Raw genomic sequence first — 20,207 nt, forward strand, 5'->3', positions numbered from 1 at the left:
CCACCCCTACGAAGTCAGCAAGAGGGTGAAAGGCAGATGAGAGAGGGGTGGTATGAACGTCTTCTGTGCGGGGTGGGCGGCACAAAAGAGGGTGCGCGTATGTATATGTTCTAATGTTAGTATTTGCCTCATCAAGTGCACTGCCATTGAATCGATAATGTTTACCCGCTAGCCCATCAATACCTCCTGAGCACAACAGTGAGACTTCCGAGGAGGCAAACTATCACACGTGTACACATTACTGCAGCATTTGTAGTACACTGGCATTATCGTCATTTACTCAGAGCTACAGTGCATATTCCCACAAGCTTTATTGCCATATTTTGTGATGTTTCCCCATGCTGTGCCCTTCCATGCCAGTATGCACGTCAACAGCTGATCACCAGCAATGCATACTGCATAGGTAAGCTTTGCCCAAGCACAGAGAACTGGACATCTACTTATTCGCTACCATTGTAGCATTGCTGTTATTTTAATCAATATGTTCTTACTTGGAAAGCTCTTCCTCAAGGCGTATTGGAAATAACATAGCACAGCACGATGCATGTCCATGTGGTTGCTCACAGTAGTTAAGTACGAAATGTCTTCTAAATGGGTGGGTTGAGTATGGATGTATTCTTCCAGCTGAACAGCTGGCTTGTTAGCACTAAAATATTGCTGAAAACCACCATTTCATGGTTCATGCAGTTTAATACCAAATTTACGAGCATTCGCACCTGCCTCTTTTGTCTAAAATAAATCAGAAGTATGCAACAGCTGTAGCAATGCCAGATACAGAATAAAAACGCTGATTTCTCACCAATAGAATAGCGGTACCACCTGTAATTCTTTGAAAGAAAAAAACAAGATACTAAACACCTTATTTCACTAGTATTATAATGAGAGTTAGTGCTCTGATTCCACTACTATAAAATCATCACTTTTTTGTCTGGCACTGCAGCAGATAATGCCTACTTTTGACTGCATTGTACTACGCCACCAGTTGTCACAGGGAAGAGATGTGCGGCTACAGAAGCTCACATGCACATGTGCAGAGGCCATTGTACTTGTGCGCATGAGGTTGTGCAGGCGCGCACATATTGCAGTAGTAGACTTGGCTGTAGGAATTCTTTACACTATCAATTTTCTCATTTCGTTGCCCTTTTCTGGATACCGGTGCAGATTACAGATGGGTATCAAAGCAGATTCAAACCTAACAGTGAGGACGGCGAACGGGAGAAATAATTCCTTGCGGTGAGCAAGCATGTCAGATGGTGTAAACGTCACAGTTGAGTCTGGCACGGCAGTACACGACAAGATCGCAAGCACCGACGTCGCCAGAGGTAGATCTATATCATCATCAACGAAGACTTTGTGAACACTGAGGTCTGCGCCGACCGATGGTGAGTCACACAGCGGCGAAAGGGCCACTTGCGCGCGAGAACAATCGATGATGGCACTATGACGTGACAGGAAGTCCCACTCGAGGATGAGATCATCAGAACAGGAGGGCAACACAAAAAACTCGATGCACAAAACGTCTTGGATGACTACGTGGGTGGTGCATACAGCTGTGGGATGAATGCATTGCGCACTAGCAGTGCAGAGTGCCATGCCAGATGGAGAGGTCGTGACTTTCTTCAGCTTGCAACAAAGATTTTCATGGATGACGGAAATGGCGGCCCCGGTATTGATAAGCGCTTGAGCGGATGTTCCCTTGACATGGACGTCAATGACATTCTGTGGTGAAAATTGAGCCCCTTAGAAGGTTCGATGAGCTTGCAGTTCTTGCCTCCGGAACTGCGCTAGTTTGTTTCCCTCGGCAGTAGGTGGCCGACGACGCATAGGTGACAGCGACTGTCGACATGGAGATGGAGAATGGAGACTGTCTGAACGGCGGTTGCGATCGAAGGGTCTCAGCGGCAAGTGGTGACGCTGAGGTGACGATGACTGTGCAATGGTGACGGTGGGCAACGTACGACTGGAGAGCTCCAGGTTGACTTGAAGGATTCCAGCAATCTCCACCAAATGTAAGGATGCTTAATTGAAGGCGAGGAGCAGCAGATAAACAGCAGCCTAGCAGCAGCGAACAGCCCGAGCTCTCTTGCTAAAACACCGCATGGGTCATCGTCGTCATCTCCGAGCCGCTCTTAGAAACACGAAGTGCGTCCACTTCATTACATTGTAAATAATGAAGTTGAGGTATAACTGAAATTTTTATGATAACATCACAGAAACATTATCACTACTTCTGCCAATTTTAATCAAAATCCATGAGGAAATAAGGACGTTGATTTCAAAAACCACGTCCCCCCTTAACTTACACTGGAACTCCAAGAAATATGCTTCATTTTTTACAAGAAAGGTTCAGATGTTTTTAAGGACTTGGTTATTGTTTGCAGCTTTTCTGCAAATTTATATATCATTTATGTATCATCACAATGTATACTCCTAACTACGTGGTCTATGATATGCACGATATTCGACAACTTTTGCTTATAATATTGCAACAATGCATTTCTTTAGAATGCTGAGATTCACATGTGGCCTAAACAAAGGCTTTTCATATTGTTTCTCAAGAAAATTTTTAAAAATACCCAACGATTATGATAATATATAATATAATATTTGGGGTTTTACGTGCCAAAACCACTTTCTGATTATGAGGCACGCCGTAGTGGAGGACTCCGGAAATTTTGACCACCTGGGGTTCTTTAACGTGCACCTAAATCTAAGCACACGGGTGTTTTCGCATTTCGCCCCCATCGAAATGTGGCGGCCGTGGCCGGGATTCGATCCCGCGACCTCGTGCTCAGCAGCCCAACACCATAGCCACTGAGCAACCACGGCGGGTGACGATTATGATAGTTCCTAATGCAAAATTTGAGTGCAGCTCAATGAGCGTTTTCATTTTGCAACACACTGAGGCAAAGAATTGGAGACCGAAATCACCGCACCGACATGTGCCCAAATGCGCGAGCAGTGGCAGAGGCATGTTCACATGATTAAGCTAAGGGACGCAGATGCTAAACCTAGGAACAGTGCCTAAGAGCTGTGCTCTAGAATTCACACAGCAAGGGGTTAAGCTGAACATTGCAGTAATGTGTATTTAGTACACCCCTGCCTCCAAACAAACAAGCACACACACAAAAAAAGGAAAAAGAAAAGTGTGTTCCCTTTCCAATGCTGGTGCAGAACACTGGCACTAAGTTAAACGTTTTATACACTCCTGCAGCAAGGGACATTCTCAATGTAAACACAGAGTGTGCGCTGCCAATAAGTTGCAGGTATTGGATATCCATTACATATCAGATGCCATTAGATATCTGCCGCAACATTGCTCTTCTATGCTTATTCCAGAAATATATTTACACTAATAAGCGAACCCATTTACAACTGCAAATAGCCCACTCTTTTTCACGCAGATTACATAATCAGTTCAGTTTCATGCACATATACGCTAAAACAAATGCATTTAATTCATCTGCACTACCTCGTGCCATTCATCTCTGGAATGACCTCCCTGATAACATAGCCTCCATATGTGTAGCCATATGTGTGTGTAGTGTGCAACATGGTGCGGTGGTCAGAACGGACAGAAGCAGACGACAAGGAGTGCACGTGCCGAGGCAAATTCCGTGCTGGAGAGAAAACGACAACGCCGAAGAGCGTCCGGCACGTGAACGCACGGCACACGAAAACAAGAGAAAAATGCCAACCAATTAGGGGAAACCACGGAACGTCAAACAACCAATCAGAAAACGACTAATCGGCCAGAGCGGAAGAAAAATCGAAGCGCGCTGGCAGAAAGGGGGAGACGCCGGGAGAGTTCCAGGAAGCAACGCCAGGAGAAAGTCGGCCACCGGACCGAGAGTTGAAGACGGGCCGTCAGGTTCCGGACCCGAGCCAACAGGACTTCACCCAACCGGGGTCTCCTGCCAACCCATTCCTGTGAGTCGCCACTCAACCTGATCGTGCCGCCAGCTTCCCGAGGCCGGCAAGCTTCTGTGCCCATGGGCAGGACGAGAGCAGTCGGGCTACGGGCCCGAGTTCTACGCCCAGCTGCCCGGCCAGAACGCCGTCGCCATCTACTCGTGCCGCCTGCTGCCCAAGGCCGGCGTTCGAGCTTCTGTGCCCATGGGCAGGACGAGAGCAGTCGGGCTACGGGCCCGAGTTCTACGCCCAGTTGCCTGGCCAGAACGCTGCCGCCGTCTGCTCGTGCCGCCTGCTGCCCGAGGCCGGCGTTCGAGCTTCTGTGCCCGTGGGCAGGACAAGAGCAGTCGGGCTACAGGCCCGAGTTCTACGCCCAGCTGCCCGGCCAGAACGCCGTCGCCATCTACTCGTGCCGCCTGCTGCCCAAGGCCGGCGTTCGAGCTTCTGTGCCCATGGGCAGGACGAGAGCAGTCGGGCTACGGGCCCGAGTTCTACGCCCAGTTGCCTGGCCAGAACGCTGCCGCCGTCTGCTTGTGCCACCTGCTGCCCGAGGCCGGCGTTCGAGCTTCTGTGCCCGTTAGCAGGACAAGAGCAGTCGGGCTACAGGCCCGAGTTCTACGCCCAGCTGCCCGGCCAGAACGCTGTCGGCATCTACTCGTGCCGCCTGCTGCCCAAGGCCGGCGTTCGAGCTTCTGTGCCCATGGGCAGGACGATAGCAGTCGGGCTACAGGCCTGAGTTCTACGCCCAGTTGCCCGGCCAGAACGCCGCCGCCGTCTGCTCGTGCCGCCAAACCGCCTGCCTTCTATCTCCAAGCCAGAGCAAGTGCACTCCGGTTGCCCGGTCAACCGTCCTACACCCCGACCTTTGGTGAGACCAGCGCAACTTCTCTCATCGTCTTGTCGCCGCTTCTCGACGTCGAGATTGTTATGCGCCACTGCCATCGTGGTCAGCCCGGACTCGCGCACTAGTTAACGCCGTACTAGCCCTGAGTGTGTTCCTTACTGCGGTGTCTGAGTGTTCATTTTATTCTTTCTATTTATTTCTCTTTCTATTTAGTTTTATTAAAAGCTTGTGTGTGTGTACTCCAAAGTCAAACCCAGGCTGTCCAGAGGGCCCAGGAAAGGGCGGAGCGTCACGGCGTTCTGTCCTCTAAGTGGGTGCGGCCAGCGGCTACAAAGGCCTCCCGTTAGGAGGTCCTGACAGTAGCTCCTCAGGACTAAATAAAGTTCGTTGTCTGTCTGACCGTCTGTTTTCAAAACCAATGGCTTTGTCCTCAATTATGTTCTCGGAGGCTCCGCCTAAGAGAACCGTCAGAACCTTTGAGTACAAGAACCTTGCACCACAGTATGTAACCCCGACACGTTCCGCTATCACTTATTCACGCTTTTCCCATTTAATACTGTTCACGAATGCCCAATCTAGTGTATTTGATCACGCATTTTTGCAATGTTACATATTATTTTCATAAACAGTATTCATTTTGCTCTCTTAATGGTAACGAGTGTTCGTGAGCCTTCAGATATTGCTTTGTATTCCCTGTGCCTTGAATACTGTATAACACGCCAATCTTTTTATAACACTGTTCCTGTTGGACATTTGTACTTCTTATATCTTTACTGTTTAAAAGGCCCCCCTTACTTTATGCCCTGCTATAGGGCCTGTAAGGTGCTTTTGAATAAATAAATAAATACTGTATTACATGAGCAGCACTACACCTACCTCAACAGTATCAGGAATGCGGTTGAGCAAAGCCAAGCACCTGACCAGGATGGCTGTGTATTTCGGTGCCAAATGTGGTGCTTCGCCAACTTGGCCAGATTCTTCCAGTTTGAGCAAACTACTAGTTTCGGTGTCGCCAGCTGTGATGCTGGAAGGTGCAGAACTCAATGTTGCAGTGCTGGAATCTGCAGAAAGTGTACATCGCTTTATAAGCAAGGCCTTAAAGGAGGAGAACGACAGTAAGCTATCACTGCAAGCACAAATTGTGCACCTTCTTAATCAACATATCACAAAGGTGACAACATCAAAGCTCTTCACTAAGAAAGTAGCAATAGATTTAAATAATTCATAACCCAAAATTCCAAACCTTTACATAATCTGATAGTACTCTTACGATATACTCTTATCAGGGGAGTATCATAGCACTGCAAGAACAGAATAAGGAATGTTATTAAATATTCATTGCTATAGATATGTCATTGCCACACTAACAAGGGTTATGGGAAACACAGTAACATTATGTATTAATTTTATCATCACAGACTAAAAGTTAGTGCGATTTGTGACACTCTTAGTGACCACTTGCCAATCATTTTATCTGTAAATCAAAGCCTCAGTAGTGAAAAGCATATAAAGCACTCTCCTACTTCTCAGAATATCACCCAGGAAACATTCTTTTTTTTCATTTTTGCAGGCACCTAGCTCACCTGGATTGGAGTGAGTTTTAAATGAAGCCGATCCAAACAGAACTTGCAACTTGTTCATGGAAAAATGAGTAGAAGCATTGCACTTGTTTTTCCTTTAAATCTCTATCATGACAGCGTAAAGCCCATTGTGGTGGACTCCGCCCCCCCCCCCCCCCCCCCCCCCCGCTGATAACGAACGCAGCTGACCCACCCTCTCACATCTTTTAGTATAACTGAATGCTATCGTGTAGTGTGCGGGAGAGGCAATAGTGCAAGAGAGCCTTACAGAACTGCCGTGGCAGCTGAGGTTTGAAGGAAACTGAAATAAAACCATTTGCTTGTTATGTCTTGGGACGCACACATCACTCATGTCTGTCATTTCCTTCCACGCTCTCGAGCCCTTTGCAACATTGGCGACCTGAAGCAGCAGCAAGTGCTATAGACACGCCACAAGTTGCAAACCTTGCGAAACGTTCTAATGTCAATGTTAAACTGCCTCTCTTCTGTATGGCAGATGAAGAACTATGGTTTATACAGGTGGAGTCACAATTTGCTGCCCAGCACATCATGGCAGATCTCGTGAAGTACCATTACATGTTGAGCAGCCTACCCCCGTTAAGCCTCTAGCGATGTTCGAGACCTGCTGCTTTTCCTAACGACAGACAGTGCACAGGGTACATTGAAGGCAACACTCATTCACAGGTCTGAACACCAGCAGCTGCAACAGCTTTGTCATGAAGGTGACCGCACTCCAAACCAACTGCTGTGTCATGTTCAGCAACTACTGGGCATGACAGTGGAAGGCCTTGACAGTGCACTGCTCTAATAAATTTCGCTCCAGAGGATCCTTGCAAATGTGTGAATAATCATGACTGCCTCAGGCAAGCAAGACCTATCCAAGCTAGCCGAGTAAGCCAACAAATTCATGGTGGTCGCTCCTCACAAAAAAAGTCTCAATCAGAGCAGCTGCAAGAGAAGAAGGACGAACTCTCATGCTTGTGGACACTGTGGACGCCCTTCAGACTGTGTTGTGCTCATCAGTCCAGTGTGCTACGCAGCCTCTGCCCCAGTGCCAAAGACTATGCTGTTACTGTCGTAAGTTCAGCAACACTGGACACAAGTGTATACCGTATTTTTGTGTGTATAATCCGCAACAAAATTTCAAGAAATTTAACAGTAAAGTGGGCGTGCAAATTGTATGTGAATTTTGCCATAAAGTGTGGCTTCACGGCAGTGTGGCACACACTGCCGTGAAGCCATACCTCAAGGCAAGGTTCTCAGCCATTCAATGTTGCTAGGGAACCCCACCTCTTCCCTACACCTGCATGTTAAAGCTTTCTTCTCCCCTCTTTCACGGTCCCCCTTCCGTTCCACTTCACAAGTCGCCATGTTTCATTTAGTAGTTAGAGAATAGCACATGCAGTGGCGGCAAACTCATACGTCACCCGTTCTAGCGGCACTCCCTCAGTCTGTATAAAGTGCTTCGTGATATAGCGGTGAGCCAAATCACCATTGAGATTTTCGCCACAGTCGCATTTGCTCCATCGCTGTTGCCAACGTGAGGGCTTTTCCGTCCGCACTGTCATCCACCGTCACGCGAGTGCTAACTGTGAACTGGTTCGATTCACGTCGGGTATCATGGGACTGATTCGTCTGCGATAATGTTCAGCGTGTGAATTCAGCTTTGTCAGCATCGCTGAAGAATGGGGGAACAGAGCAGCTGGCCAAAGATACAATGTAGCTGTGCACCCGCAAATGAAGACTGTTTTTGCAAAGATTTGAGCAGTGTTGTATGAAGTTACTTCTGCGGATTATATGTGGGGATTTTTTTTTTTTCTGTCCGAGCTGGGTTGTAACTGGGGGGTGCGGATTATAAACGGTGGCAGGCAAGGGCGTAGCCGGGGGGGGGGGGGGGGGGGGGGGGGAAGGCCCCCCCAAATTTTTTCGTGCTGTCCATGCACCGCCCGCCCAAGCAATCCCTGGTGCCGGAAATCATTCCGAATTTTCTCTAGAATGTCTTTTTCACGCTCGAAAAGACATTTCAGCATGAGCATTGTGAACTCAGGCTGGATTTCGCGACAGCGTCCATGCACCAGGAGTTAAATAACACAAGCAGCCCCATCCGAGCACAAAGTTTCAAGGGCGTCTTGATGGCGAACGGGCTCGCCGTGGCATCTCGTGGAGGCTGCATAATCTACGGAGCGCATGGATGTCAATTCCGAAATGTATGGGTATAAAGTTCTCATAAACTTTTGATGTGAAAAGTGCATTGGCATTTCCAAAGTTGTGCTTTAGATTTTCAATTGCGGAACTTTGTGGGTTTGACGTTACTATAAATATTGAACGTCAAAGGTACATTGACTTTTATAGCCTTACATCGGACCATACAACGAGACAAGCCAAATCAACACACTATCAGACAAGCTGACAAAAAACGCAGCCAGGTCGGATGAGATGAAGTGTTGTGGTGGTTCATTTGTGCCGTCATGACACATAAAAAAATATCAAAAATTTTTTTTTTCACCTACGCCAAAACATCCATGTCAAGACACTAAAGTCAGCCAAGGTAACTACGTTCTTATTTACTTTTTCTACTTCGACTTTTATTCGCGAGGACGGATTGAGCCTCTTCAATTTTCTTGCAATAATATTTGGGGTTTTACATGCCAAAACCACTTTCTGATTATGAGGCACGCCGTAGTGGAGGACTCCGGAAATTTTGACCACCTGGGGTTCTTTAACGTGCACCTAAATCTAAGCACACGGGTGTTTTCGCATTTCGCCCCCATCTAAATGCGGCCGCCGTGGCCGGGATTCGATCCCGCGACCTCGTGCTCAGCAGCCCAACACCATAGCCACTGAGCAACCACGGCGGGTAATTTTATTTTTTTTTTTTTTTTTGTCCTCACTACCCTACCCGCGGGCTGCCAGAGGCAGCCAGAGTGCATGCGTTTTTCTCGTGTTGCTCCGACCACCGCGCGGAGCACTTCGGTGTGCATTCGCTTTTCTCTGGCCGAGTGGATTTTCACCTGGCAGAGTTTTTGGCACTTTTTGTCTAGCAGACGAGAAAAAGAAACTATCGTCGCTCGCCAGCAATCACTGTAGGGACGCGACCAATTGCGCCGCATTCGCTTGAGCGCAACCTCTCCGGAAAATCTTGTCTCGCCAGTGTAGGATACCGAGCAGTATGCATATGGTTCTCGGTGGACCAAGCGTCTCACATTTGCTTCGATATTCTTTTGGTAGCTACATTAGGTGCCCAAAGTAGGCATTCGATTGTGGCCAAAATACTTAGCGCTTTTTTATTTCAGTTCCCCGGCCCCACAAAAGAAAAAAAAACGACATTTTGTGGCGCAGCGAATTGTCGTATGGTGAAAGTTCGATTTTGTTACTTCTTTTGTGGACAGTAATGGGCCATGGGACGCTTCAGTTGCTGGATAGTCTTATTATATAGTATTGCGATAGCAATTATACGGACACTCCCGGTGCATTCCTGCCGTCGCCTTCGCCCTCATGTTTCGTATAAAGTCCAAGGAGATAACATTGTGACCACGCGCCGCATGCTGTATGTGCGAGTGCAAGCGTAGGGAGGGAGATGGGGGGGCTGGAATGGGTGAAACGATGATGGTGGCTCAGTCTTGTGTGCGCAAAAGAGAAAAGTGGGAAGCAAGCGCGCCGACTTCCGTCGCGCGTGATACATCAGGGGGAGTGGATGGAATGGGGGTGGGATCTAGGATTCTGTGAATCTCTGATGGCGCAACGTGTTTATTTGCCTTGTTTGACACACTGTATACAGAGACTTTCTTTAGATAAGTAGATTTACTAGAGACTTATACGTATATTTAAATATCTTGTTGTGGGGTTCCGTTAAATTATGGGGTTTTACGTGCCAAAACCACTTTATGATTATGAGACACGCCGTAGTGGAGGACTCCGGTAATTTCGACCACCTGAGGTTGTCTAACGTGCACCTAAATCTAAGTACACAGGTGTTTTCGCATTTCGCCCCCATCGAAATGCGGCCGCCGTGGCCGGGATTCGATCCCGCGACCTCGTGCTCAGCAGCCCAACACCATAGCCACTGAGCAACCACAGCGGGTTACGCGGGGTTTTGTGTATACGTGCAGTGAACTTTGTTTCCAGTGACACTTTTTTGCCTTTTATCAAGCTGTATCTTCACATTTGTATATTCCATTGTATCTTCGCATTTCTAATGTACGTAGGCGAGTAAAATGAAAGTGAGCCAACTCACCCCGCATAATAATTGTTCGGTCCATTATCTGCGAGGCATGCAACGTGACACAGAGGCATCTCTCCATTACAAAAGTGATACGCAGGTGTGAGTATCAAGGTTGTTTAATGCTCTCATATCAAACGGTTGAACATGGTTGCGCGACATAATGGACGCTCTAGAAGTTGAGCAGCATGGTGCCTTGAGGTTTTGACAGCTGAAGGTATTTCCCAAAAACAAATTAGTCGTCTTACATGGCTAACGTGTACGTTGAACATTGCATTTCATTGGCCACTGTGAAGCGTTTGAGCAAATGGTTCAAAGAAGGACGTGAAAGTTGCAAAGACGATCCAAGGCCAGGCCAAAGCCATCGTTCAATCACCCCTAACAAAATTGCAAAGGTTGATGAGCTGATAAGACAAGAACGGAGGATAAGCATCGATGAACTGGCAGAGCATGTGAACATCAGTCACGGTTCAGTTCACGCTATAATTCATGAATATTTTGGTTATGCGCTCTTGTGTGCGCAATGGTTGCCCAAGATTTTGAACTACTGCCAGAAGATGGAGAAGTTCAGTGCGGCCTTGACTGATCTGATCCGGTATCACAATAAGGGTAACAACTTCTTGTCTCCAATTGTGATCGGGGACAAACCATGGTGCCACTTCTACGAGCCTGAAACACAACGGCAAAGCTTATAGTGGAAACATTCGAATTCACCACCCCAAAGGAAGGAAAGGCCATCATTTCCGCCGGAAAGGTGTTGACTTTTTTTTTTGATCGTCAGGGGCCATTACTGATAGAATTTGCTAAATCTTGAGAGTCTATCAATTTGTTTCGTTATTGTAAAACGTCAGATCGGCTGCATGTCAGAATCAAGAACAAACTACGTGGAAAATTGACGAATGGGGTCATCTTGTTCCACGACAATGCCGTCCCCATGTCGCTGATGTGGTTAATACAAAACTGGCAACGTTCAAGTGGGAAATGCTGCAACATCCGCCATACAGCCCAGACCTGTCGCCTTGCGACTTCCTCTTTTTGGAGCATTTGAAAAAACAGCTCCCGCGAACCAGATTCGTGTTGATGACAGGAAAGAGTCAGTTGCAGACTTTTTGGAGCAGCAACCCAAGGAATTTAATGAGACGGGAATCACGCGACTCGTTAGACAGCGGGACAAATATCTAAATGATCATGGAGACTACTTTTAAATGAGGTACCCCGTTTGTCATATATTCGCATTGGCTGACTTTCATTTGACTCACCCTCGTTTATTTTAGAGAACTCCTGCTTTTTATACATGCTTTCTGTTGCGGCTGTAATTTCGGTGCAATTACAATACACGACCGGTGACAGCTGTTCCTGCGCAATACATTGGAACAAATGACAGCATCATTGAGATTTTTCCCTGGCCGTTGCATATGTACAAGAATCTAAACAAGGTTCTTAAATGACAAAGTTTCATTACAATATTTGTCCTCAGTTTGTTAATTTCATGGCCTTTACATTTTTCACATCAGTGGTATGCACTGCCTTGCTGATTTCAAACTGATATAGTTCTAAAGTTCGTGTGATATTTTATTTACTTATTAAATAGAGAAAAAACACGGAAGCATTGATAACGGTTATTTTGGGCACAATTTTTGGAACATACAAGTATATTCTTTTATGAAAAAATACACATTTTACTCGTTTTGACAGTGTGTAGCGTTCAAGAATTCGTTTGCAACATCTGTAGCAATGACAATGCAGTCATTATTGATGTATTTGATCCCCAGACAAATTGTTTAAGAGGAAGCTTTACCTCGGGCCCATCTCCGACGCGGCCTATTCAAATACATGTAAAACGCAGAAACGCTTTTCTGTGATAACCCCCGGATCGCTTTTAATGAAATTTGTTGCATTTGAGAGAGAAAGGTAAATTCTAGTGTCTGTTGGAAGCGGAATTTCGATTTAGGGCCTGAACATTGTTTAAATATTTTGAAAAACTCGAAAGTTAAAAAAAGAAGCACGATGTTTACGAACTAATAGCTCTGCATCAAGCACACATGTCGCTGTTCAGTAAACGGCATCTATTATAACAGTCAAAGTGGACAAATTTGGTGTGTCAATTCGTATCTTACGTGAATTGGTTACGTTGTGTACAAGGATTCTGCGAAACCCGTATTTCCACAATGCTAAATTTCTTGAGATCCACGTGTAACATAGAAATTTTGTCAGCTGGAGATGTAGTATTAGGTGCAATTCACCGAATAGTGATATCATTTTTCATTGCTGAGTTACATAGCTTTAAACTTGATAGTTTGGATATGTGAAAATTTGCAATATTGGTGAACTTTTAATAAAGAATTGACAGCCTAAATGAAAAATTCCAAACCAGCAGTCGCTAGAATATAAGTTTATCTTTTAAATGCAACAAACCTTATCAAACTTGGTGCATTGGTTGCCGACAATAACGAATTCTCCTTCTACAGGTATTTAGATACGAGCACCCGAGCTAAAGCTTCCTCTTAAGGAGGAGACCGAGCTGCAATGTGAGCCCCCCCCCCCCAGGTGATACAAAAATATGGTACCTCCCTGCAAGCTCTCACGAAATACGCCGAGCAAGCACAGAGGGCGACCAGTACCTCTGCCACCCCCCCAACATCCCTCCTGTCTTCTTCCTTAAAGACAGCAACAGCGGCTTGCACTTCCTAGTCGACATGGATGCCGAAGTGAATGGTGTGGTGCCAGCATTGCCCGCTCACTGCAAGTGCCCAAACACGTCTACCATGCAAAGCAGTGAACAACACGAACATCGCCACGTATGGAAACCGCTCACTAACGTTCAACTTAGGCCTCTTTACGATCGACCAGCGGTGGTGGTGACCTTCCAGCCTCTCCTGCAACACTGCGACAAATCGCTTCGTGAAGCTAACAATGTGTCCCCCTCGGACAGAGCTGCGGTGCCAGCAAAGCAAGACCCGTTTGGTGCATCAAGTGTTGCTTGTTGGTTCACTGTTGCCTTCATGGACCAATGGGAGAAAGAAAACTCATGGAAAAGGGTGTTTTACAGCGCTCCCTCACAGACTCCAGCAACCGCCACAGACATTTGACAGATGCTCCAGCTAACTGGTGAGTCATCTCAGGAACCAAGACACGCCAGTTCGAGTCAAGCATGACAACCCCTGTCTACAAAACTCCCCCCTTTTCTGTGTGTTCAGTGAACAAAGGTGTGGGAGTGATTGTGGGAAGCCTCGCCCTCAACGTGGGTCTTTCGACGACTTTGGATGCTCCGAGTGGACGAAGGTGGAGCAGCAGATTTCCCTGGCCTAGAATTCTAGGAAGGACAGAGGGGGTTTAAACGAACTTTTTTGGCTCCTCAGTGTGCTTCACTTTAGTCATGCTAGACTGATGAGATGTAACATTCTCCACTCTTCATGTAGATACTCTAAATAAACTGAGCACTCCTCGCTCTAGATGAAAGCAAGTTCCTCCCTTCAACAACGTCCTTAGCGTGGATGAGTCGGACGATGGCATGGGCCAGCTAGCCTTTTTACATGCCCGACACCAACTCTTACAGCCTGCAGAGAATACTGCATTGGATTTTCATAGTGGTCTACGTGAAGTTTGCCATCCTGGGGGTGAGTTTCTCGTGCCACCTCAGCCTCCTAGTTGACGAGCACAATCAGGTACTGCAAGATCCCACCTCACACAGTGATGTTAGAGGCAAGCCTTCAACACACACGCCTAAGCCCTACGCTACTTGGGCCAGCTGGCACCCTTCGCTTTATTTCCATACTAAGCAAATTTCCTCAGTTGACACGACAACCCCAAGTCGGCTCAGCAGCGAAACATGACGTGTGCCACCGCATCTCTACCACTGGGCCACCGGTGCATGCATGACCACATGTTGGAGATGGCTGTCATCCAGCCTTTTTCCTGCCATTAGGCATCTCCCCTCTACATGGTTCCCTAATCATAGGGTGACTGGCGCTCTTGCAGGGGCTACGAGCACTCAACAGTGCCGCACAATTATGACATAATTGCAGGTTTGCATGGCACCATAATTTTTTCAAAAAGTGACCTTATGCGTGCTTACCACCTGGTACCCGTGGCACCAGAACACGTTCCAAAGATGGCCGTCACTGTGCCCTTTTGGTCTATTCGAGTTCCTTCAGATGCCATTCATAACACAGGTCAGACATTTCAAAAATTCATCGACAGCGTCCTATGAGGCCTCAATTTCGACCACGCCTACTTTGACGACTTGCTTATTGCGAGCAACACTCTGGAAGAGCATGAAGAGCACTTAAGCATCATTTTTCAGTGTCTAGTGGCGCATGGCATTGTCGTTAATGCAGCCAAGAGTAAACTGGGATTGCCAGAGTTGTCGTTCCTGGGCTACGTCATTTCAATCTCGGGGCATGGTAACATGTGTCCAAAGTACAGGTTGCACAAGACTTTCCACAGCCGACCGAGTAGCGTCAGCTATGCGAATTTATCGAGTTGGTAAACTTCTACTACTGTTTCAGAGTTGTCGTTCCTGGGCTACGTCATTTCAATCTCGGGGCATGGTTACATGTGTCCAAAGTACAGGTTGCACAAGACTTTCCACAGCCGACCGAGTAGCGTCAGCTATGCGAATTTATCGAGTTGGTAAACTTCTACTACTGTTTCACTCCCAAATGTAGCCAAATTATTGAGCCTCTCCATAGTCTCCTAAAGGCAACGAAGGGCTCGTCAAGTGACCCACCTAGGGTGCAACAAGGCAAAGGATGCTTTCTACCAAAGCACGCAGGTTCTTGCATATACGGCTATCCTGGCATACCCATGGCCAGGCAGTCCATAGTGTGTAATGATGGACGCTTTGGACACAGCTACTGCTGCTGTGTTACAATTCAGCGACGGTGCATGGCACCTAATATAATTTTTCTCAAGGAAACTGACACCCACTGAGCACTGCTACAGCACCTTTGGGCATGAACTGCTTTCTGTCTACACCATACAGCACGTCCGTCATTTTCTGGAATGCGCTGTTTATTTTGATCGGCCCTGTAAGCTCAGTCAGTGGCATGCACACGAACCTCTCCAATTGTCATACATCTCAGAGTTCATGACAGACATCCACCACATAAAGGGGAGTGACAATGTCGTGGTGGATGCCCTTTCGCGGAGCGCCATGAACGCTGTCGATGTCCCGGAAGGAACTGACTTTGTTACCATGGCAGCTGTCCAGAGCTAATACCTACACAAAAATTGCTCACAGCTAGCTTTATCTTACCAGGTATCAATCGAGACGTTTGCTGCTGGGCACAAGGATGTGTGTTGTGCCAGCATGCCAAAATCGACTGTCATACTGTAACTCTGTTGGCAAAGTTCGCCCCTCCCGGCATCCACTTTCACTACATACACCTCGATATCATCAGACCGCTACCACCTTGCCAATGACATACATACTTGCTGACATGCATGGAGAGGTTCATGCACTGGCCAGGGGCCATACCTATTGCTAACATCACCGCTAACCTAGTGGCCCATGCTTTTCCGCGCCAACGGGCGACTCATTTCGGCACACCATCTATAATAACGACGGACTGTGGCAGGCAGCTTGAAGTGTTACTTTTTGCCAGCATCACGTGACTTATCAGTGCTTCTCGCATCAGAACAACTGCCTACCACCCCATTAGCAATGGCACAGTGGAGTGTTTCCACCATGAGCTGAAGACTGCGCTTGCTACAACAGAAGAGTGCAGATGGGTGGAGGCACTGCCACTCATTCTCTTGAGAATCCAAACTGCTGTCAAGACAGACATTCGTTGCGGTGCGGCCAAATTAGTCTAAGAATTACTCTCTGCCTACCAGGAGAGTTCTTTATGCACAATCGAGAAGACACTTACGTGGCCAGCACAGACTATGCACTTAGGTTACTAGACATAATGAACTGGCTTCATGCCACCCCACCACATCAGGCAGCGCCACGGGCTCAGCATATACCCTCGGAGCTTGCGTCCTGTACCCGTGTGTTCATACGGCAAAGCACAGCTCATCGGCCTCTCCAACCACCATATGATGGGGTGGTTCCGAGTGCTACATCATGATGACAAGCAGTTCACGATCGACATGCACAGTTGTCATGAAGTGGTATCACTTTACAGCTGAAGCACATATCGAGACTGCAGACACAACTCCTCCTGCACCAGCAGCTGCCAGCCCGGCCCACCCGCCACGAATTTAACCGTGCAGACACATAGAGTGCCCATGACGCCCACATACTGCACACAATATACATGCAGTGGATGCTATTTTAGAGTGTCCCGCCAGATGAACGTCCGATTCTCATCCATTTAGCAATTTTAATTATAAATGATTGCTAACTCACTATGAGGGGATGTGATGTGACAGACTCTGGCCTTTCCACTGATGACAAATGCAACCAAACCAGATTCTCCAACATTTCAGTATAACCGAAGGTTATCATGTAGTTTGTGCGAGAGGAAATAGTGCGAGGGGGGGGGCCTTATGGAGCTGCTGAGGCAGCTGAGGTTTGAAGGACATTGAAATAAAATTTCCTGGAATACCTATGGGAGAAAGAAGAAAAAATGATAACGCATGTCAATATCTGCTTCTCCTTCTTCTCTACATGATTACGTTGAACATTTGCTTCAATCTTGAAGATATCGGCACCAATAGATGCGTAAAGTCGCAAGAATTACGCCAATACCAAGTTTTCAACGGTGGGTGGACATTTTCCCAATCTTTAGAGTGAGAGGACTTCTCTGTGCAACCACTCCCCGGAAGAGGCTCGGCGGGCGAGCTCTGCGTGGCTCTGCACACTCAAGCCACGATGTTTACAGCTATGCAAATCACAGTTGAGGGTGAGGATATCTCTCTCGACGAAGTTAGTGAAAGCGCTGGGTGGACCACAGCATTATAAAAGCGAAAACCCATCAGCAAGGACCCGCTCGAGCAGGGCGGCTGAGTCACTGACACGCCACATGGTGGGAATAAAAGCCAGGCTCTGGCGAGTGCTAAGAAACGGCTAACCACTGCTTCAAGACTGCCCGATTACTGAGAGCATGTTCGAGTCATAATCAGTCCCCATGGAGGACTGGACATCAGGAAGATGGACCACCTCAGAGTTGCACTACCACCGCTAGACTTACGGAGGTGGATACAGCGGAGGATATCGTATGTCCGAACATGGTGCAAAATATATTGGTGGCAAGCACACATTAAAGCGCAACGCCATGGCCTATGCCAATGTGAAAGCAATACTTATTTGACAAGCAAGTTATGAAGTTGGTGCATATTTCGCAGGCCCCGAAAACTCATGCAAGGGAGTTATTCACAACATTGATCCAACCATCGAGCGCTCAAACGTCTCATCATTCAAACCAAGAATCCAAGCGCCCTCGAGGCGAGAAGAATCAAGAACGCAAGCACGGTAGTCATCCTGTTTGATGGACTCAAAGTCCCGGACTGCGTAAAATGCCGTCCCAGTTTGGTCAAATGCTCGCTCTATCGCAGACAAACTGACATTTGCTATGCATGTGGAAGGCTAGGTCACAGAGCTGACGTTTGCCCAACCCCCGAAAATCCAATCTACCGCGGCTGTGGTGCGAGCAACCCGGACGATAAGCACGAATGTACACCGAAGTGCACCCTCTGCGGAGGCCCACATCCCACAGCTGACAGAACCTGCAAGCAAAGGTTTCAAATTCCGTTTGTAGTTAGACAATGGAGAAGAGAACGGTGTAACCGCAAACAATCCAACCAACCAACCAGGTCGTCAACCCCTCTCAAGCCAGCCCTCAGCAGCTCGCACAGATCCAGAAGCCGATCCTGAGACCTCGGCGGCGAGGCTGGCGGCTGCCAGGACTGTGCCCCTTCAAGGGGTCGCTCCACGGAACGCTCATCTTCCAGGCCTCCAGGACCTGCTCCCACTTCAGGGGCCACTCTCGTTACAGGGGACCACGAGTTCAGATCCAGGAGCCTGCTCATAGTGGTACTACATGGGCTGACCGAGTCAAGGAATCACCAGAAAAGGTAACGGGGGGTCAATCGCCAGAGCACAATAGGATAGCCCAGTTGGAAAGAGAAAACGCTTCGTTAAAATACACAATGGAGCAGCTCACAGCAGAAATTGCATAACTCAAAAAGGCTAGCAAGCGAGAGACGGTTCAACCCACTCAGGCCCCTGCGGCAGAAATTCCCATGGAGATCCCAGTAGCAGAACCGACTGCCAATGGTCTACCCAAAATGAGGGCCTTGGCAGTTCATGCCTCAGACAAGAGCGCCGATGTTCGTAAATTGGAAAAGATGATAAATAAAATTGACAAATCATTCGAAAAAGTTCTGTCAAGTATGTTCTTTCTTTCGAGAAAACCTCGGTGCACACACACACAAGCAGTCTGCGTTCTGTCCCTCTTAACCACTCCGATTACTTAACTCACTCAGTTTGTTGTCGCACGCTCCCTGCATGCCGACTGCGCACACACACCTTCCATGTTCTCCCTCCCCGCCACACACCATTGCCTGCCGTCCCATGCCCGCGACTGCAGACCCCCACACCCCCCCACCTTTTATCCTGTGAAGAGGGCTTCCAAAGCACATGATAAGGGCACAGCTGGCCTGCATTTGCGAGGCCTTTCTGTTTCCCTGTATCTGGGTCTCTCAGTCTGTAGGTATTGCGTCCAATCTATGCAGTTACTCTAAATGGCCCTGTGCGTCGAGGGGCAAACTTGGCTGTGAATCAATGGCTGCCTTACTTAGCAGGTGCGTATCCCAGAGAACCAAGTCTCCAACCTGGAAGGTAGCTGGAGTGCGCTTTTTGTTGCCTGGCTAGCTTTTGCCAAAGTTTGGTGGTCCTGTGCAAAAGCCCAGGCATCTCGAAGGTACACATCCAGTTCAGCAGCTAAGGCATGAGGCGCAGAAGGGGCACCTCGGTGCCAGCTGCCAGATTGTGATGGCTCCACGGGTTCCATAGTTCCCGCCCATAGCGCAAGAAGGCAGGCGTAAAGCCAGTAACTACACTTTCAGACAGGTGCATTGCAAGTACCACTTCAGGCAGACTTTTGTCCAAGTCCCTGTGGGAAGTACAGTAGCCCACCAGGCATTGTTTAACCGTTGCATTATGGCGTTCCACAGTCTGTTCTGCTGGTCTGTACGGCTCTCCTTGATTCCCCAGTGCTGGAGAATGCCTTTCCACAGTTTGCTTATGAATGGTTTGCCATTGTCACTAGAGATGGAGCTAGGCACACCATGCAGGCAAAAACATTGATCATTTTATAGATGATCAATTTGGAGGTAGGCAAATGTAATGGGAAAAGCTCCACAAACTTTGTAAACTTGTCCAGCACCACCAGGATGTACTTGTGGCGCCGAGGGGTTGTGGGCAGTGGCCAAATAAGGTCCACACTTAGCTGCTGCATTGGGTGGGTGGCCCACGAACTGTCCATCAGTCCTTATCGTTTTTGCCAGCGAGCTTTGAAAGCCTGGCACTGCTGGCAGCTGCGGATGTAACGGGAGATATCGGAGCGGATACCGAGCCATGTTAATCGGCTCTTCACACGTTTCCAAGTTTTAAGAACGCCTAAATGCCCACTTAGGAGGTGGTCATGCTCCATTCTCAGTGCCATGTCTCCTAAGTGTTGGGGACGCCAGGCGACCTAATGTT

At 47.8% G+C, this 20,207-nt stretch overlaps 1 protein-coding gene across 4 annotated transcripts in view; it reads right to left on the reverse strand.

Moving 5' to 3' along the window:
* The window catches only part of Sec8 (exocyst complex component secretory 8), a 130,844-nt gene that overhangs the window by 80,987 nt on the left and 29,650 nt on the right, over positions 1-20,207 (reverse strand). For all 4 annotated transcript variants that reach the window (XM_075676611.1, XM_075676612.1, XM_075676613.1 and 1 more), the window contains one exon: positions 5,633-5,817. In XM_075676611.1, coding sequence (XP_075532726.1) covers positions 5,633-5,817 — 185 coding nt within the window. The remainder of the gene's footprint in view (positions 1-5,632; positions 5,818-20,207) is intronic.

The sequence above is a fragment of the Dermacentor variabilis genome, unplaced genomic scaffold, assembly GCF_050947875.1.
Source record: "Dermacentor variabilis isolate Ectoservices unplaced genomic scaffold, ASM5094787v1 scaffold_12, whole genome shotgun sequence".
Classification (NCBI taxonomy): Eukaryota; Metazoa; Arthropoda; class Arachnida; order Ixodida; family Ixodidae; genus Dermacentor; species Dermacentor variabilis.